General features: G+C 41.2%; 1 protein-coding gene and 1 non-coding gene across 2 annotated transcripts in view; both read left to right on the top strand.

The window, feature by feature from the left end:
- Positions 1-21011, top strand: part of LOC1275447 (neuronal acetylcholine receptor subunit alpha-7) — a 104193-nt gene extending 83182 nt beyond the window's left edge. The window contains exons 12-15 of the mRNA XM_061653071.1: positions 4622-4767; positions 4838-4960; positions 5045-5183; positions 7410-21011. Of these exons, the coding sequence (XP_061509055.1) occupies positions 4622-4767; positions 4838-4960; positions 5045-5183; positions 7410-7562 (561 nt within the window). The 3' untranslated portion in view covers positions 7563-21011. The remainder of the gene's footprint in view (positions 1-4621; positions 4768-4837; positions 4961-5044; positions 5184-7409) is intronic.
- A 211-nt stretch (positions 21012-21222) lies between these two features.
- On the top strand, positions 21223-21294 carry Trnac-gca (transfer RNA cysteine (anticodon GCA)). The gene has a single exon. It is a non-coding gene; the product is annotated as a tRNA-Cys (tRNA).
- Positions 21295-21578: the final 284 nt, after the last annotated feature.

Below are 21578 nucleotides of genomic sequence, written 5' to 3'. Positions count from 1 at the left end.
CCTGCAAAGGGTAGTACACGGCACGGTTTAATGAGAAACGTTGTATGAGTTTTGCGAGTTCTTAACCTCCAGTGAGGGCCGTTGCGAATATCGCTTCGAGTGCAGTTTGCAAACGCAAGTAGCGGCTGAGCGGCTGGTGGGGTTCTTTTTAAACCCCTTTGCGATATTCCATCCCCATTCGGTGTGCATTGTTGGGCTGACCGCATTCGAAAGCACTTGACAGCGTGATGGATTCTGTGCAAACCGTACTCACCGGTGTATGGGAACATGTGAATCGACACACTACCTCCCCCCCGGAAACCGGGCGACACAATCTCTACCGATTTTGGGCCGAGATTGCGCACACTATCGTTTGGGTAGAACCGTGCTTTTGGGGAAACAATTGCTTCGAAACGGTACCTTACGATCTGACTTCTGGCTGCAGCACTGGGACGTGTCTATCGGTACGCGTACCTGACATTGGCAGCCTTCACCGTGCGTGCAAACCGTCTCCGTAACGAACTGTCGGCTTTGAAATGAACTGCAAATTAACAACCGGCTAGTATCTTTCCGGTTCAATAAGTCACGATTGGATGAACATTCTGCCAGGGAAGGTGAAGGTTCAGCGAGCTTGGGTTTTAGCTTTTGAATGGTGGTTTCGATAACTGAGTTGTTATGCCAAATGTTTATGAAGTGTGTAATTAATGACTGTCGCTAACTCGCCACAAGAAATGTAATTTAAATCTTGGCTTGAAATCTTCTTTTCAATAAGTTTCTGTCATAGCTCCTAGGGTTTATTTTCGATAACTTTGTTGTAAGTTACATTGTTTTGGATTTTGACGATTGTGTACAGGTGATCTCTGAGATACGCTATTGATGTCAGGACACTCGCGATTGTTGGAATTTTTGTACGTTTGTCAGTGGCGTATTTAACGGTAAGCAAAGTAAGCAATTGCGGGGGGCCACGTCAATGAGGGGCCCCGGAATCTTTAGTCCATTATCCATAATAGTTGATAGAATATGGCACTGTATTATCAAGGAGGGCCCTGTGGGTGATGGACGTTGGGGCCCCGCGCTAGACGAACCCTAAGCCCCCTCCCCCCCCGGCCGCAACCAAATTTAAGTTGAAATGTTACATAATCAAAGACGGATGCCGAGTACCCCCCAGTAATCATGTACAAATGGGCCTCAACAATTCTTACTGCTTAGGGCCCCCGACACTGTAAACCCACTGCTGACGTTTGTAGAATATTGCAGTTTTCAGTCAAACTCCTATATCCTATAATTTTTAGCTTGGTGGTTAATTAATTAAATTTGACCACTAAATTATTTGATGTGACAGCGTCTGAAGACAACTACTGGTATTCCCCAAAACATGCCATGAGACCACCTGGACTACATACACTTTGATTCTGGATTCCATCACCAGATCTCTTTAATTCACCTTAGGATAAATGTAAACAACACCGTGTTTTCGAGCAGGTACTCGAATCTAATTCTAGCTTTGAGGCTAGAATAATCTAGACTGAAAATTGCAGACTAGTTTTATGTGTGGCTTTGTATGGAGTGTTTACATGATTTCAGCCTCCAACTGTCAAACTGCATACAAAAAAACTGACTAGAATCGTGAAGGGCCCCATTATTAGAAATCTACTTAGTTCTTCCGGCCAAGATTGCTATTAAGTATAGATTTCAATGAGTAGAGAACATAATTTCGTACCCATTATCACGTAAGATCCATTATCACACTATTGTAAACAATTATGAAATTTAAGTATGGAAATATAAGAACTAACTAACTAGTTAAGTAAATCAAGGGCAAGTTTGTGTTATTAACTGAAGCATCAAGGCAGTAAAATCATAGACCATTTCGTTTGCACGCTTTTGAACTTTAAAGTAAACATGAGACAGCTTGACATTGGTAACTTCATAAATTTAGAATCATTTTCGAGCAAAATTAAATAAAAAAACTTCTTTACGCTTTATATTTGCCTATTGAAGATATATTGAGTAGTTAACGTAGTTTGTTAGAATGTGATTGTGGTTGGTTGAAACTATTGACGATTGACCTAGATGAACTAGATCTTTGGAGGTTAGATGTTCATACTTATTTTGCGATGCTAGGCGCTTTGATTCTACTTATTGGGCATCGGGTGAATGGCGATTGGTAAGATACTGTGATGCAACATTCTACAAAACACTTCTTTATAGGAATGGTGTATAAAATTTTCGTTTTCCATACTCAAAAGATAAACTCACAAAAACTCATCTTTATATCCGTTTCATTGTAAAACAAACAAACTTTTGCCTCTAGACTCTACGCCGCAAGCCTTGAGAATGCTTCAAGCCTCTTTAAGAGACAAACATTGGAACGAGTCTATTTCACTGTTTCATTCCTGCCAACACACACACACACACACAAACTCTCTTGGTGTTAGCAGATGATTTTTTAATGCCTCTCTAGCACATTATACGATCCTTCATTGCATTTACTTTCTATCTCTTAACGCTTCGCGACAATATATCCTTTGCGCCCTTTCATGTTTCATGCACCACATTTCTCGCTAACCGAACTGTTTTTTATGTGCGGCTTTCGTTGTTGTTATTGTTACCAAAAGAAAGATGAGAGATTTATTTATCACTGTATACAATGTTTTTTTTTTTTTGTTTAACAACTGCTAGGTACTGGCTATATTTTTCTTCACGAAAAAGGGAATCTTCACTCCCTATTCGCTCAGCCCGCGCAAGCCAGTCGGGTCCGTCGCTTCTTCGCTGCTCGTAAAAGTCAAAAATTATACCTTCCCGTGACGATATCGTCGAAAAAAAGGGATGACAACGGACAAGGGCTGCTAAAATATGCCCTTCCCCCCTTCCCAGCCTGTCCGATGATGAAAGCAAGGATGATAACGCGATCCGTGTCATCCAGTCCGTCGCTTTCTCTCTTTTGGGCGTTTGTTTTGTTCTTCGCTGCCTTTCACCAGCAACGCACAAGCATCCGCTCGCATCCCGCAGCCCACCTAGTAAATGGGGTTTTGAAAGACAGTTTTCGTCATGGCGATCGGTTTTCCCCTTCACAACGAGCCCTTTTTTCTCGTCGTCGTGTCAGTATGATAGATAAGGTACGAGATAGCTGTCAACGGTAACGTGCGATGAGTCGCTCCCGCCATCGCGCCACTTTCTCGGCAGTTTTCGGCTTCGCCCTTTCGTCACCTTTCAACCTTGCCAGGGCCAGCCCGGGCCCGGGAAGTAGATCTCATCAAGAATCGCTCTCGTTGTAGTACCGAAGGAGCAACAACAAAACGACACCAAAAAAGTTGGGGGCAAATCATAAGCAGCAGCAAACGCTACGCTGCCATCCGCCGCCTCTTCGTGCACCGAACGCAACGCATGCTTGGATTATTTAAAATCATATTAGATACACAAACAAACCGCGCGGCTTGAGCGATTATTTATTCAAAGCACATCCCCCGCGTGAAGGATGATGATTTCCTCGTCCTGCTCCTCCTGCCCTGCTGCCCCAGATCCCCTTTGTACGGGCGCGGGCTAAACCGGAAGTGGAATGTGCAAAATTCCACGAGCACGTTATCTTGAGCGTGGAAAATCGTTGCCCAGAGGGAAGGATGCCCCCCCTGTCGCCGATCACCAGGCCGGGCCGTGTCGATGATGCGCCCGGCACGGGTGGAAGGCAAACGGATGGATGATTTTCGGGAAAATTCTTAAACAAACGGTCGGTGGTGAAGTTAAGGCGTTAGGCGTCGTATGTCGGCGTGTTGTCCGGGACAACGAGCGCTTTAAGCTACGATATTGAAGCTGAAAGCTTTTGCGCAACCAAACACACGCACACACGCATGCCGTGCTTGACGCGTGTGACGAAATATTCAATCGCCTCAAACGAGATCTCGCCATAATCTGAGTGGTGAGCGAAACTTGTCAAGTCCTTTTATTTTTTTGTACATCTTAGTTCTAGTTAGAAGAAGAAAAAACCTACAAAATTCATCTCGTTCCACGTGTTTCCACGCGGTGCAGCTTTCGCGCAATTCTTAACGTCCAATTTCTGGGGCGCGTTGCGAAGCAGCCACCGAGTGCTTCCCCATTTTCGTTTATGAGAATTTTATGAGAAAGTTTATTAAATTCATTACGCTTCCTGCTAGAGCACATTGCCGCGACATAGGCAGGTCACGTCGGGCGTGTGTTACTTGTGAAAGAAGCAACAAAAAAAAACTTGGAACCCCAACCGGGAGGCACCCATATGTTGGGAAAATCATTACGCGTACTTTTTGTACGCTCCCTTTGCTCCGTTTGTTGGCTTCCCCATCAGTCGCTTAATTTAATTTATCTGCGCCAACGAGCGATGCCGGATGCCTGTAAGTGGGTGGAAATTGGGTGGTGGGAGTGGTAGTTTTGATGCTGATGAAGAAAACACTTGCCGGAAGGTGGAGCGCACGGTTGCAACAGATCGGTTCTGGTGCGAGATACTATATTAAGTACGTTGGCAATTGGGTGGCGAACAAAGCCAGGTTGGCTTTAAAGCTAGGAGGGCACACAAGTGACAATTTCGTAATTTAAAGTAATGTTGTGAATACATTTCTGTAAAAAAAAAAACTATGCTAAAATCACCTTCATTTCCATATTTCACTTGCAGGTTAGAGTCATATTTTTATACTGGTTGCCATGTATTTTAAGAATGAGTCGACCCGGTAGAGACTTATCGATGGAATATCCACCAACGCCAACGTCGGACAGTTCCGAGCGGAAAGCGCACATACAGGACGTCGAGCTGAAGGAGCGGTAAGTGCAACCCTCGTTGGTCAATTTATTTTCCTGCTCTAAAACTTCACTTCACTTCGTCGCCAACCAGATCATCGAAGTCCTTACTAGCGAACGTATTAGATATAGACGATGACTTTCGTCACAACTGTAGACCATTGACCCCTGGAGGTACACTGCCACATAATCCAACATATTTCAGGACTGTTTACAGGTAAGCTTTACTAACACAAAAGCAGGACGTCGACAAAAACCTGTTCTCACTCAATTATTGCCTCTCTGGCTTTGTTTCAAGCAGCAGTGATGATGGAAGCATCGGACCGATCGGAACTAATCGAATGCCGGATGCGATAGCGCCACCACACACGTGTTTCACATCCTCTGCTGATTACGAACTAGCTTTAATATTGAAAGAGATACGTTTTATCACCGACCAGGTAGGCATGCAACCACATCCCCATCGCATCCTTCGTTCATCTGCTGTTGCTCTCCCCGTATGTTTCACCCGCAAACCCCAAATCCTCAAAAGTGAGGGGTAGAATGGAACGCACAAAAGCTGCCCTGAAACTTCAATGTCATCCTTGCGGCTGCTACAATTAAAGCAGCTCATTGTCACTTTCACCACTTTTGGTCGCCGTTTTTGTTGTTGTTGTGCACACACACAATCCGTTTCGCTTTTTTCCTCCGTCGAACGTTTGATCATCAATAATGCCACACTTGGCTGTACCTTGCGCCCTCTCTCTCTCGTTATTTGGCACGGGAAGGTGCCTGACAAACGAAGGTCCTGTGTTGGGGTTGGAGTTCGCTTACTTGCGCCGCGCATCTTCCTGCCTTTGGCGCGCCTGATAAATGGAAGGTTGTCGGTTAAGGTTAGGAAGATTGATGTTGTTTAAAGAACTGTCCTTTGCTTCCCTTTCCCGGGGAGGAAGTGGCTCGGGCACCCCGAGTGGGTGCTTCCGGTTTTCGGTGGTTTAAAGGCGACAAAAACCGTGACCGTGGCGATGTTTGCTGCCGGGTGGGTAAACCGGTACCGATAACCATCTATCATTAATTGGTCAATCGATCAACCGGAACCTGGTCGTTCGTGCTGGTTGGTTGGTCGTCTTCGATATTGTTCGCCTGTGAGAGCGAAAGTAGAAGTTCGACCTCGCATGATGCATCATGTGAAACGAGCTTTAAGCTTAGTTTAAAAGACGGAACGGGAAAAAAAATACTTGTAATTTAAGTAGTATAACTAAAGCGGCTCGGGACAGTCCCATGATGACACGTTGTCAACTCGAACGACTCAATTACATGCCCGCCATGGGTTCAAGCCTAGAGCAAACTGTCCCCCCGTAGCAAGGATTTGAGTTATCCGGAAACGTGGTAATGAATTACGTCTCGAAAGCTTGTATAGGCCTCGGGCTGGTCCTCGTAGGATAATATCCCAAATAGAACTAAAGCGGGCTCATTCTGTTTTCACGCGCACCAGTAAATAAAAGAAGGAGTCTAGAATTGATAAAACATAAAACAAATATTTTTCGTTTGGTAGTTTTGCATTTTCAACCCATCCTTAGAACGTTCTAGACATTTTTTTTATTTGAGGTTTCTGTTCAAAATATAAATTTGACTTGGGTTGACTGACATTCCCGACAGCTTATAATAATGAAGGTATTTCTGGATGGGAGTCATTACAGGATCAGATCTCTAAGTAGTCACATTTTTGCACTATAACATTCTTACTGCACCCGTAAGATAAATCTCAACCACTTTAGCTTTCCGAGTGCGTACATCGCCGTATAAAAGTCTTGAGTCTCAATTCAAAACATTAAAAAAACCCTGAAATTTAAAAGTAAATAATGAGAAAATGGAGAAGTTGTGTTCTCAGGCCGTACTTCAGTAAATACATACTTTTTGTCACTATATCTAATACTTTTTTGTACACTTTCCCGACACTAGGAGACATTTGTGTCGCACTTGCATGTGATGTGTATCTTCCAAGTAATGCCGTAATTCTGTATAGATTTTTTTTTGAAAAATTATCAAGTGGTGTAGTAAACCTATTACTAGGATATCATTCTTATGTCCAAAAGAATACTATAGAACAAAAAATAAATAATATATTGGCCTTACAAGACATACATAGCTGCTACACACTAACAGAACAGTCTCTTTTTACCTTTTTCTCCTCTTCCAGAGCTAGTTTTTCATTGTTGAACTTGTTTTTTACTACAAACTCCGACAAATTCTATCTACAATATTGCATTTGGAAAGAATCTGAAAGATTTTAAAACTAACAACGATTTAAAAACATCAGAAATCTTTATAATTTCATCATTCTCAAAATAAAAGCTTCAGTCTAGATTTTTCATTCTTTCTACCATTTTAGCATTTTTGCATTAACAATAGTGAACAAATTCTCAAAAATTATGTAGATTTTTGGCTCTTTCTTCCTCTCTGTCTTGACGATCTACCATTAGATATTTTTGAAAACTTATCTTATTTCTGATAGCGGTGTACTGCCTGCTAAATTTGTTTATCTATATGTTTTCTCTCTTACGTAGATATACTTTTTTCATAGCATTTTTTGTACTCTAGCAAAGTATGACATTATAAGCTGCTAAAAAATCCATCTCCTTTTACATGCGTTTTCTTTCCTCTCTCTTTCTCTCTTTACTTCCCAGATACGAAAAGAAGACGAAGAAAGCGATATTGCGAAGGATTGGAAGTTTGCAGCAATGGTAGTTGATAGATTGTGCCTTATAATTTTCACATTTTTCACAATAGTGGCAACCATAGCTGTCCTATTTTCGGCTCCGCACATCATCGTTTCGTAGCCATATGATAAGGGCTATTGTTATTGGTTTTTCCATAAAATCAATTTGTTACTAATTAAATTATTGTCAAGAATTTTTAAATGAATTCTTCGTTGCGCCATTGCGTCGCGCCAAAACGGTCGGGCGAAAAAACCAGCAGCGGTCAGCAGCGGTTGTGCACGTGTGAATCGCAAAACGGCAAAGCAAAGTAAAAGAAATGAAAAAAACAAAAAAAAAACAAACAAAACAAATTAAACGAAAACATTAAAATGCCAACATCACTCCATGTGAAACACGTCCGGGGAGTGCAAGAGGGACGAAAAAAACGGCAATGCAACAGTAGCAGCAATCTCGGACACCGAATACTTGCACCATCCTTGGCGAAGAACGGACCGGTTGTGGCAGACAACGATGATCGCGACAGAGAGAGAGAGAGAGAGAGAGAGAGCAAGAGTGTGAATGGTGGACAAAAAACAAACACGAGCACACAGATGATAGCTTTACCTAAATGGGGCAAACGATTCGACCAGCAATCATTTTCGACCAAACAAAAAAAAAAAAGCAACCTAGAGAGCAAAGTTAGGCAAATAGTGTAGCGTGTACTTGCCAAACGGACGAACGGGGGAGGGTCACGGAATGGCACGGCAGTAAGGTCGTAGGAAGTTGCAATAGATAAATGTTTCCACCGAGTCAGTCAGTCAGTCAGCCGACCACCATTAGCGGGCAGCGTGTTCGAGCTACGGGGGGGTTTTTGGTTGTCGAACCTTAGTTTCGGGAGTTTGTCTCCTTAGAGCAGACGAAAGCGGGGCACTCGTTTAGGTGGACGCGTGTTTGTGTGCGTGTATGCATGTATGTGTTGAAATGGAAGGGAGAGATTTTCCACGAGCGCGAAACAGCGAATTGTACTCGGTGTAGCAAAATGTAAGTAAGAACGAACGTATTGCCATTGCACAATTTAGTAGGTAGGCGAGATGAGCGAGCGATGATGGGGCAAGTTGATACATATAGCTGATAAAGGTCCCACGACAGAGCTGTTCGAGCAGCGTTCGAGTGGAATTCGAGTGGAATTCGAGTAAAGTTCGAGAAGAGTTCGAGTAAGGTCGAGTAATACTGGTTCGGATGTGATCCGATCCTGGCGATCGAATCGATCATCCACCAGCATCCATCAAGCAACCAATCAACTGGTTGCATTCGGTTCGGTGAGGCACATACAAGGCATTAAATACAAAAGGACAAAGTAAAACCAAAAACCAGCGGAAGGACGAGCAAAGCTGTTCTCAGTTGTTTTAGCCGATAAAAGAAATGAACGAACGATAGTTAAGTGGGGAAAAAACATTTTCTCGCCATAGTTGCATCGTCAACGGTATGCAGCGATCGTTCGCGGCAGGCCGGTTGTCCGGATGCCTGCCAATCCATCTACTACTGTTCCACCACCTTTCCCGTTTACCCATAGTATTCCAATAATGAACCGAAAGCAATAAGAACATTTAAGAAGACGAAGAATAATAGGAAGAAATCGATCGCCACCAGTCTCAACCAAGTAGATAAGCGCGAGATTAAAAAAATGAAGGTGGGAGGGCGTGCCAGTAAGAAAAAAGGGGAAAATTGTACATTTCTCATATACTCTAGAATATACTCCACACGCTCTCTATCTCACTCTCTTTCTCTCTCTCTCTCTCTCTCTCTCTCTCTCTCTCTCTGTTTCTCTTTTTTTCTCTTTCTCTGTCTCTTTTACACAGTACTGTGGGGGAAGCTGTAAGCTCCACGATTTTATGCAATACTTCTTTACTTCTTTCGAGTCGCGATCGAGCATTTTGTTGCATTGAAAGTATAGTTTTTGCTAGTACACAATTGATGAAAACAATTTCACCTATTTGTTTGGATTAAATTCCTCTATTAAACTGCTTGCTCACAAGCGATCTTTGTGCGTGCGTTAAGAGTAGATCAGCGAATGTCTTCGTTGCATTGGGTTTGATCCTTTAGACACATAGAAGCACATCGACCATGCTGCCATCAGTCAGAAATACCGAGATGAGATGATGAGCAAGACAGAGAAGGAGAGAGAAAAAGGAAGAGAAAGAGAGAGAAGAATGGGAGGAAGAAAGGGGTTTGGACACTGCATAACAATCCACACCATCAAATGTGTTGTCTGCAATCCTCTGGTGGACAAGATTGTGTGCTGAAAATGTCATTTGAAAGAAGCCCACAAACAATGCTGCGTGTTGTATCTTGTCAACACTGAGAATCCTAACTCGTGATTGGCACACATACAGGGAAAGGCGTACAGACGGGCGCAAGTGGAGGGAGAGTCAAAGAAACTCCATTTTGCTTCGCGCCCCTATTTCACCGCCGCGTGTCGCAAATTGTCGGGGGAACGGATGGGTGGTGGTAGAACATTTTGAGTTGATCGTAATTAGAAGAGTAAGAACTACACCATCCCAAACAGCCAAACATACACAGACACACACACTCAAACACACTCCCAGACACTACACGCACGCTTGTGTGTAGTAGGAGTGAGTGGTGTGTCCTTCTCCGCACGGGAGAAGGGAGGGATGGATGGATTTCTTTTTGCGTTTGTCGTTTATTAGTGTTGCCAGTTTGGTTCGCCCTGCAAAACCGGTGGGAAACCGATCGTCCGTGCCCTACGAACATGGTGGTACGAACGATCGGTGGCGATCGGTGTGCGGTGGGGAAGAAACTTTGCGCGACCGAAACAGTAAAGTGAAATTTCTAAATTACTAATCAAAGCCGGCGGGAAAATAATAGGGGCTTGCCAGCACGCGAGATAGCGATGCAGAACGATGGATGGTGTGTGGTCGTGGTTTGTAGGGTGGACATTTTCACCTTTGCAGCGCTATGTCTCAATCAGACGGGGAAAACATGGTTCGATGAGGATGCGCACCGTGTAAGAAGAAGAGTTTTAACGATTGTTTCACTCGTTTGGTTTATTTTATTTCGAGTTTTTGCTACATGTCATGTTTTACATATTTATGCTTAGTTTAATATTAATTTGAATGTTCTCGTTCTTTTCTCTAGTCAAGTTTTCTGTTTTACATTGCTTTTCTTATTGTCCTGTTCTTTTTAATGAAGTTAATGTTTGAAGTAATTTTTTAATTGTTAGTTTTTGGGTTTGCGTGAAAGTCTTTTTCTTCACCTCTTGCATGGTGTCATCACATCCTCATGTATGCCACTTTTCCCATGAATATCGTGATAAAAAGGATGCATGTAGTAAAAGCCGATCGAGCAATAGCATCCTTAAACGAGTACGAGTTGTATTATCACATTATTAGCAAAGCCAAACCAAATAAGACAAACAAAACTATAAAAAAAAACACACACACACTCACACATCCAGATCGTTCACGAGCTGGCTGCAATGGAGCCCGTTTTGTATCATATAAAGTAGAATTTAAACACACATAAGGCACAAAAATTACCTACACGAAGTTACACGAGCAGTAGAACTACACCCAAACTTCGATTTCAAACGAATTCGACCCTTCTTCCTGTGAAATCTGTGCTAGAAAATCTGAAAATCTATGAAACCATCATATAAAATTACTCCTCAGAAAATCCTTATCAAAACTAGTAAAATGGGTGCAAAAACCGTAAAAACGAAAAAAAAAACACTGTAACAGCAGAAAGAACATCCCAATCTAACAACAACAACCAAAAAAATGGGGCAAAATGTGAAGCAAATGCGCATTACTATCACCAGCGGCATTGACTGTGATATATAAAGCAAAATGAAATATTATTAAAACAAAACCGTTAAACTAGCCAATACAAATGCCACACTCTAGCATCGGGAAGCCACTCTCTGGGCTGCCAGCTGAGTTCAGGAACGAATTGAAGGAAATACACAAACTCGGTTCTACCATCTGAAATGGATAAAGCTTTGCCAATAAGATCGAGAAAAATGTCAAATGAAACGGCAAATCAGTGAAGCAAAACTGATCATTTAAATTGTGTCAAAGTGGATTAAATTCCTTTGCGTTGGATTGATGTATTGACTTTATCTGAACCAGTTGGCACAATCAATCGAGTCGAGCACAAAAGCGTTAGAATGTCAAATAAATTGAAGAAAAGATTTAATGAAATTTTTATTTAAATGGTGCTCTAGCAATCAATAAGATTAGTTGAAATATATTGTTAATACTATAGCGAAAACTAATTCTTTCAAGTACCATTATACGTTAGTTGACCGCAGAGGGTGGATAGTATAACTTGAATATTTTTTTGCATTAAAGTCATTTATAAACGTTTTAAAATACATCGTTAAATCATTTTATTGATTTAATTTCTGCTAATTTTCAGAATTTCAACGCGCCAGCATGATGGAAAGGAACTTAAAGTCGCATTTCTTATTAAAATGTAACGAATTCAAAGTTTGATATTCGACCGTAAGAGTAAGGAACAAACGAATGAAGGTCGGAAACGGCAAATCTTTAACCCTGTGCATGCGCGAGAAGCAACTCCCGGCAGTAGGTTCCAGAGCTAGGCTAAACCGTTCGCAAATTAAATGCTGAAATTAAATTGCCATCGATTTGTGCGTAACTTGCTGCATTTTATCACCGACAGGAGGAGACGAAAGATAATGTTTTAGCAGAATTGTTTTGCTTTGTTTAAATGTTCGTAGATTACTGTGACCTATAGTTTATCATACCTTCACCCATCCAGCACGTACCATTCAGTCAGTAAAAGGGTGAAGTAAACTAAGGTCGAAGGTTAGTTGGTTTTGTGTAACGATCACTCGATCTTGACTAGGCGTGTTTTCCACTAGTGATTTAAAGTTGTGTTAAATATGCTAACCTGTTTGAGCTGAGTTCGTTTCCTATTGCCAACTCACCTATTAAGCTCATTTGATCGTTCAGAGTTTATTGTCTAGTTTGGACGTGTTAATAGTGTGGTTTTGCAGCACCGTCAACTAATTTAGTGCTTTTCACTTGTCACCTTTTACTCGTTACTCATGCCCATTTGCTACGCATTTTGTTTCGACATCACGCAAACGCAGCTCACACTTTTCCACACTGTTAATCGCACCTGTACGCGTGCTTTCCTGCCCCACATTTCAAAGCTTCACGGAAAATAGCGCATGTAGTTCTAGCTCGTGTAAGGTAGCGTGTTTTGGGTGCAGTGTGCTGCTGCGATGCTGCAGGATATCTGGACGACTAACGACTGTGCGGGACACAAGAGACACACATGACAAAACGTGATATATAGTGGAGACGCGAATGCCCCACCCCGCCCCTCATTGGGTCTCCCGTGTTAGGGCGTATATATGTTAGGGCGAATTAAAAGCACGGTCGTACAGACACAAAACAAAACTAATAATAATAGTAATTATTATAATAATACCTAGGCACGCGTTCAACGATATACAAACCGCGCAATTTCCTATCCAATCCAGACCCGCCCTCGGATGCTCATATTATTTTGAGCATCGCGAGCGACAATCGGGTGTGGGCGGTGTGTACAGAGAGTATCTTCCCAAAGGCTCGTGTACGGTGTACACGAGCGGGGCCCCAAACGGGGAAGGACGGCGAGGACGCCTCCCCTTTCCCGTATATAATTTTCTGGCGTGTGCGTTTGTGTGAGTGAGAGGTAATTCCACGACACAAGAACTAGCAAACCCCCCTCGTAATGCATACACTTTCAATCAATTATGAATAAATAAGCCGATAGTTAATTCACAGTAAATTAAATTTACCCGATCGGATGGGAAAGGGGTGAAAATAGGAGCAAAAGTGGAGACGTATAAAAATGGAAAAAGAAAAAAGTAATAAAAGTAAATATTAAATAAAACAAGACCGATTGGCTGAGACAAACGAGACAGCAACAGCTCCTTGACTACCCGGGCAAAACAGTATAGCAAAAGAGAAGCTGGCCCGTAATAATTAATAATTAATAAATAAATTAATATTAAAATAAACATATAAATATACCTATAAAACTAGTTATACATTACGCATTACGCATTAACACCTAATTATAGAGAAAAAAAACAATGAATTACTAAGGTATAATAAAAAAAAAATCGTACCATTGAGCGCTCCGTCGCACATGGTCTTACATCAACTGGCTGGTGGACGGTGGGGAATTGCGGGCGCGATCGGCAAAAGTCCTTGGTAGGTAGCTAATCCTTCAGTTTTTTTGTACGGTCCGTCGGGCAACCCCCCGTTCCAATACGAGCAAATCGAGCGTTTTTGAGCGTGAATTATAGCACCCCCCCCCCCCCACCCCCCTTCCACTTTCGGTGGACCGACTAGGTCTCCCTCAGACCGCGCGGGCGGTGTTGGGTGCGCGTGTCGCGGAGGCAGGCCGCTTTCCGACCGCGCCAGCCCAATAATCGGCCCGCGGGTACAGGGGATACCGAAAGGTTGCTGAAATATTTAAGAAATTCTATGAATTTTTGCATAAAACAAGTAAACGTAAACCAAAATTGTAAAGTTGAGCTAGCGCGTAAGAAACATAATCAATTCTTTATAGCAGGTACGGTGGTGTGTCGGGTCGAACGATAGTAGTAAACGTTAATTGAGCAAGAAAGGAAGAGAGAGAGAGAGAAAGAGAGAGGGAGTTTGAGAGAGATAAAGATAGTTATATATATAATGCATAAGAAACCAAATCGGAATGAAAATCCTTTCACTCACTAGAATTAACTCCTAGACTAGAGAAGGAAATTGAAATACGTCAGGACATTGAGTGCGAAACGGTGCCCTTTTTGCCAGGTGTAGCTCCCGTTGTACTATTGACAGTGTGAGAGAGAGAGAGAGAAAAAAAAAGGAAAACAAAAATAAATCCCAAGCAAAGAAAGTATAGCTGATAGGTGGCTGAAGTACTCTACACACACACATTTAGTAGTAGATAAGAAACGGGGTGAGATAAATGGATAAAAAAACGAAGGACAACACACGATACACACAATGACGATATTGTTGAGTGAGCGAAATTTTCGAAAATTAATCGTATTACAAATTAAAAACACAAAACCACACTCCCACACATAGAAGCGGTCGGTCATGATCGGTGCAAGTAAGCGATAGTTTAGTAGACCGGCAGTAGGAAAAATTCGAATGAATGACAGGGATTAAGGTCCCCCCCCCCCCAGAATGGACACAAAACAAACTGCAAGAAAACATTTCCCTTTAAAGCGTAAGAGGAAGTAACAAAAAAAAAAAACAATTACAACAAATCCCAGGAACGAAATGATGCACGGGAATGCGAACGAAATTACACAACTTTACTGTATAAGGTTTTGCTGAGCATTGCAAGAGTTTAAAATTTAATTACCAAAACAAAAACCAAATCAACTGAGAGCATGAGAATTACCTGCGAAATTGTGTGCCAAGCTGAAAACCCGCGGCCAAACGGTACTGTTGTCTCTAGGGACCTGGGAAACAGAGAGAGAGGAGAGCTGAAGGGGGTCAAGGTTGGAATGGCATACAGTACGGTTGGCCAGATTTGGCCAAATCGGCCCCAGCACACTGGGGCACGTGAGGGGCTTGGGATAGGCAAAATTTAAGTCAATGAATATTCAAAATTTAAAACCAGTAAGTAAACCAACTTTTCGCATCTTAAACACGTGAAAACACACACTCACATACACACACACACACACTTTGCATCATTTTCATAGGCAAATTTTGAAACCAAAACTTCTTCTCCCGCAATGGAAATTGCAGCACAACACCACGCCTCTTCTTATTGCAATCGTTTCATCCATTGCCAAGAATTCGATACATTTTCCTACTTCAGTGAGTGAGTTTCGTCAACGTCATGCAGGGCAGGAGTAAGCGGTGTACCAGCAGAGATAAGGTCAAAGCAAGTTAGGTATTAAAAAAAATCCTCAAAGAAGCAAATGAAAAACAAATTGAGCAACTAAATCCCGTAATTTAATCGAATTTCTCCCTTAAGAGCCAACAAACGCACCATTTAAAAGCAAACACAAACACACAATCGGTATGCATCAACACAAACAATTCTGGAAACACAAACACACAACACTACAGCAAATAAAACGACTCAGTTTAAACATTTAGAGAGTCACTAACTGGCGAAAGTAACTGTAAGACAGGATTAGAAGTGAACAGAAAGGTACTGGGGGCGGAGTAGAGATAATGTTCCTTTTCCTGAGAATTAAACACGCACCACCACAACTGCAACCCAACGGGGCAATGAATCCTTCTGCACATGATCCTTAAAAAAAAAAAAAACAAAAACAATGTACCATATCATTCATTGGGAATTATTACAATGTAAGTTTAATCGTGACGATTCGTACGATCGCTACCGAATGACCGATTTCTATCCCAACGAAGTGCGCGCAATGGATAGCTGTAACTGTCACCTTCCGGATAGGGCTTCCTCCGTAGGTCGGTTCACCCACCACATGCCCACCCATCGTACTAGACTAGCACAGAACCACTGAACCCACACATGCTTCCCCTTCGCACTAGTAACGCGCCAAGCAAACGATACGTTAAGACGCCACCTTCTTTCCCCGTAGGCTAGCTTCATTTGACCACCGTTGTAAATCGTACGTAATTGAGTAACTGACTGAGGCTGAGGAATTTTCATCCCTTATCCCACCCCGCCCCAAACAGGTCGTCAAACTTTAGCACAAGGACAGAAAACAAGGCGCAGATAGTTTACCATTGCTTTTTTCCCCCACCCCAATCGGTTTGTGAGTGGCTTCCACGGTGCCAGTAAGTTTCACCGCCAGAATTGGACCGCCATTTATATGTAGTATATACCACGTTCCCCGACCTTTTTTGGGTGAGGAATCCGGTTGTCGGAGAGAGAGAAAAAAGCGGTGCGGAAAGGGAATTAGATGTCCCTCCCAACCCTGGATCAGGACAGGAGCAGATGAGGTAGGATTATGTAGAGTTTTTTAATCACTCCTTGCTGGGTGATGTTTTATTAGGTCCCAGACCATAGCCGGTAACTGGCCGAACAAATGGACGGTTTACTTTTTCATACTTCCTTTCCTTCTCTCTCTCTCTCTCTCTCTCTCTCACTGACCATTTTGGATTTGGAAGAAGTTTAGCGTTTCGATTTTGTTTTCAACCGATTCCGATTTGAATAAACCACTGTCCACGCGTATACTTTGGAGCAGTTTTACACCATCGGTAGCATAAACAAACCCGAACATTGTCTGATTGCTCTCCCTAGCAAGCAGGCATGTTTTGAAAAGCTCTTGTCAACAATCCCTTCTCCACTTCCATTAGTTCCAAACCTACAACGACTCCGGCGCACATCTTAAGACTTGCCAGCAGGAATCAGAACAGGAAGCGAACGGTACGTGAGTTAAGTGAGGGTAAATAACTTAATAAAAAAAAAAACCAAACTCTTACTTATAAAGATATACCACATGACAGAGTTGCAACCACACACACACAAACATACACAATACATACAAAAACGTTCACACTCGAATCCAATTTTCTATGCAGTTTACATAAATTTGATAAATGTGAATATTTTAATTAGTGAAGAAAAGAAAACCCCCATTTACCCAGAGGATAATGAAAAGAAATAAAATGTCTTACCACACTAGTAACGTACACACATGCACACATGAAAACACGTACAGAAATACAGACATCCAAACCAGCGAACCCCTTATAATGAGCGACAAAGGTAAAAACATGGAGTCTTAAAAAAATAATTAAAATCATCCAATTAAATGTAAAGAAAAGATTGCTTACCAGAGAGATAAAATGAAAAGAATGAATAGAAAAGGAAGATTCTTCTTTGTAGTATATTCGATGTTGATTTTCTTAGTTATTTAATACCATTCTGGTTTGTCTTGTATTGTCTTGTATGGTCCAATTATTGAGTTTTTTTCTTTTTAAATTATAAATTTATTATAAAATGTCTATTTTTTCTACTTACTTTGCTCAATTTGTTTGTTTATTTGTTTTATTTTATTTTACTAATATCACCTTCCTTCTTCTATTTGCATCACTCCTCTCAATTTTTCATTCTATAAAATTGATTTAATTTACTTCAAATCTTCACATTTTGCCTTATTTTAATCATTTCTCTTACACTCGACTGTAAAATGTGTACGGAAATGCATGCACACGTTCAAATGGTAACGATTTTTAAATGTTTCATCGACTCTTTGCACAACCCAATATTAGGTATGCGATTCCTAAATCACACCTCTCATTATGAATTCGGTTTCACTTCATCATGCCGTAATATAACTCCATCTTACTAAGCAATAATTCAACGCAACAACAACAAACAAAAAGTCCTTGATAAAATTTAAACGAAGTTAAACGGTATTGGAAATATTCTCACCTATTGAATTAACGTAAACATCAGCAAACACGGAAATACTTTCCACTGTGGATGCATACGAAATAAGTAACAAAACAAAAGCACACATACATAAAACCAAGGAAAAAAGTAAGAGAGTTGTGAAGAGAACTGACCATTAGGTGAACGAGCAATTGGGGGAATTTAAGTATTAAGAAAAATTGCAACAAGCAAAAAGGCAACAAAAAAAAAACAAATACACACATCCACACTAGAGCGATCGTTTAATTCCTCGTTTTCGAATGCGAAGCAAGGCACCCGAAGCACGATGAGCGTACAATTTTCATCACACATTTGTAGATATGAACATTGAACAAATTAATAATCGAATTACTAATGTGACAAAACCAACGCAATTGGGACTGGATTGGGGACAAGGATAGGGGAACACAAAATCGCGATGCAAAAGAGCAAGAACGAAAACGGGAAATGGAACAAAAAAAATGCCAAAATATCATATTAGAACACAAAACTCTACTACTGGTACTGCCATTGGTGTGCAAGGGATCTGAATATCTGACACAAGGGGTAGCGCTAGACGTAAAAGGGTCGTGCGATTATATCAAGTTTTCACACACGATTCTAGCGATTTCCTTTCAGCCAAAGAACGTACGATGAAACATTGATACTTACAAGATACAGGCCACCCCAAAGGGGCAGCAGGAATACACCATCTGGCAACCAAACAAGCAGCCCAGTGAATCATGAGTGAGTCATCGGCATCTGACCCGTTCGGCGACAGTAATTGAATTGTTCTATCGTTCTGGCGGTACGTTTGAAAGAATCTCTTAGAGGCAAAGCAAACTGGGTCTCCCCCGTGAGGCGAATGTGATTTTGTACATATTAAACAAAAAATCTTAGGAACTCAGAAAAGAAATCATAAGCAGAGTATATAGTGTAGTCGTGGCAAACCAAAATTGGAAATGGAGTCGGTTTGGCCAGTACGGAAACGAAGGGACAGGGGTTCGGTTAGATAAGGTGTGGCAATGGCACACATTAAAAGCAACCACCACAACAACAAAGAAAACCCCCCTTAAACAAGTACGTTACTCATACATCTACAAGATCTACAAGAAGGAGTCGCTGGGATATTTCAAAGAGGTTAAAAACTACCAATAAAATACCAGTTGAAAACGGTCGAGCGCGCATCGGATCAGGTTTGGGCATCACTCATTTCCAACCTTCGAATGTCAATCGTTTCGTACGTCAAAGAGCATTCAGGCAGCGAGTAGAAGTAAAGCAAAACAGTTTAAGCTAATTTGCAGAGTAAAGTATTTAAACTATCTTATCGACAAACAGAAAACCCGACAACAAAACAACAGGAAATATAAATATAATGCAAAAGGTTTCGTTGCAAAAATAATGAGAGAAAACGAGAAGTGAAAAATATTCATTAGGTCCCCCCGTCACACCCCACACTCCCATAAACGCCACTCGTAAACACACGGCAGATCAGCGGCATACAAAAACAGTTCCCATGCATCCGGTACATAGGCGTGTTGCGTCTCGAATAGCTAACAGAAAGTAACCGGGTTTTGTTACATTAGTGTAAAATACCAAGGAACAATATTACTTATCTAACATATGAAAACCAAACAAAAAAAAACAGACATCTGAAACTGGTTCACCATATCAGTATGAGCAGTAAGCTAAATAAAGACCACACAGGCTAGTGCAGGCCTTTTGATAGCTAATAGATATTTTTCCTACTCTCACTGTCAATAAAATAGATCACACAATCACAAGGTTGGATGCGTCAACACAACATGAAAGAAAAAGGTGGTAAACAAAACAGACAAGATAAAGAAGAAATAGTAAAAGAAGGGACAAATAGATAAAACTGGAAATATAATTATTTGCTATACAAAACACCGGTTGAGCAATAGCAAAGTACGTTAGGTAATATGCAGAGAAATAAAACCGAAGTAAAACATGATTCAAATGACAGAAGTAAAGATAAATTACAGAAACAGAGAAGAAAAAACAAACATACCTTACTTATGCAAATTAACAACCACCTGTATACAGAAAAAAAAACAACAATAGTAAATAGCACCGCAGCATCAAAAACCGAACACACTAGTTAAGAGAAGTAGAACAATCCTATCAGACATCCGCAAATGATCCGGTAAAATCGAGGTGTGTTTTTCGAAAAATGAAATGAGAACAAAAACAACACTCAAACAAACAAATATAAACAACGCTGGAATTAACATACCAAAACGGACAAAATACATACAGATTATTATCAAGGATGGAGTGTCACAGTGGGAGATGACGAATGAATGGTTTGCATATTTTTGTGTAACATTACTGTAGCTTAAACATTGTGTATTCTTTACGTAAACCGGCGGGAGCATTTGCGTCAGAAACACTAGTTTTTACTGATATTTTTTACGGACTGTTACTTAAACGTTATGATATATGTAATGAATGAATTATATGGAGCGCGCGATACACGGCAATGAAGGAGTACAACCGATCTTAAATCACTAATCGCAACAGCAAGCAAATCTGTACGAGATTTATACTCGAATTCAATTCATAACTAGCCAAATTATTACGAAAACTCCCACTCGAAACGATTACACTAAACACTTACTTGCGTTACGGATGCTACAGTGTAGACAGGGAATTAAGACCCTGGTGTGCAGGTAGAATGGCAATACAGAAACAGCAGTGTGTACGAACAAGAACCAATAGTAATTGCAATGTCGAAAATGGATTAAAAAAAACATTATAACAAACCACCACACGACACACGACAGGACACACCCGTTACCGCAATGGTGCATGTTTAGTTTTGCAAATCAGTACGTTTTGTAATTCTATCAATTCACAACCAATTGAAACACATAAAGACACAGATAAAGGGTTGAAATGAAAAAGCGAGTGAAAACGAATGAAAAGGCAGGAACACATACAAACAAAGGCACACAACACGGCATACATAGCATACAAACGAAAGAAGAAAAACATCTCTAGCAAGACGACGAATACGGCAGTACGTGAGAAGGCGCGAAATAGTAGTGTGTGAGACAGACAGTGGATAGTCAAATTGCGAGCGAAGGATGATTGAGCGGGTGTAAAACTCTGAAAATACGTTTCTGATAATAAATTAAAAAATTGACAAAAAATTAACCATAAATGTGTACCGTTTCTCATGCTTCTGATATTTTGTTGCTGTTTTATGTTGCTTTGCAGTGAACGAAATGCTTCACACTGGATAGCAACTGAGTGATCGTGCTTCGCCGTCGGTGTGCTTTGAAGTATGTTTTAATGCTAGCAACGATTTAATGAGACGATGCGACGCGCCACACTCATTGCTTGTTCGAATACCCCAACCATCAACGGGGGTATAGCTCAGTGGTAGAGCATTCGACTGCAGATCGAGAGGTCCCCGGTTCAAACCCGGGTGCCCCCTCTGAGAAGAAGGAGAATGGAAAGATTTTTATTAACGGAACTGGCGTTGTTTATGTTTACAAACATGTACTACACTGATGTAATACAAAAAAGCGATAAAAAAACTGGAGACAAACAGGTAAGTTAGATAATAAAGTGCTGCTGCAATGTTGAATTTGCTTTGCTGGCTGACCAAAGGAGGGTGGCTGATCAAGAGGGGTTTGTATGAGAATATTCTGTATGTAGGTATTATGTAATATGTATAAGAAATTAAATACAAATACACACAACTTTTTCAGTGTTTAG

Source organism: Anopheles gambiae, chromosome 3 (genome assembly GCF_943734735.2).
Source record: "Anopheles gambiae chromosome 3, idAnoGambNW_F1_1, whole genome shotgun sequence".
Lineage (NCBI taxonomy): Eukaryota > Metazoa > Arthropoda > Insecta > Diptera > Culicidae > Anopheles > Anopheles gambiae.
This window is presented reverse-complemented; position numbering and strand designations above follow the sequence as displayed.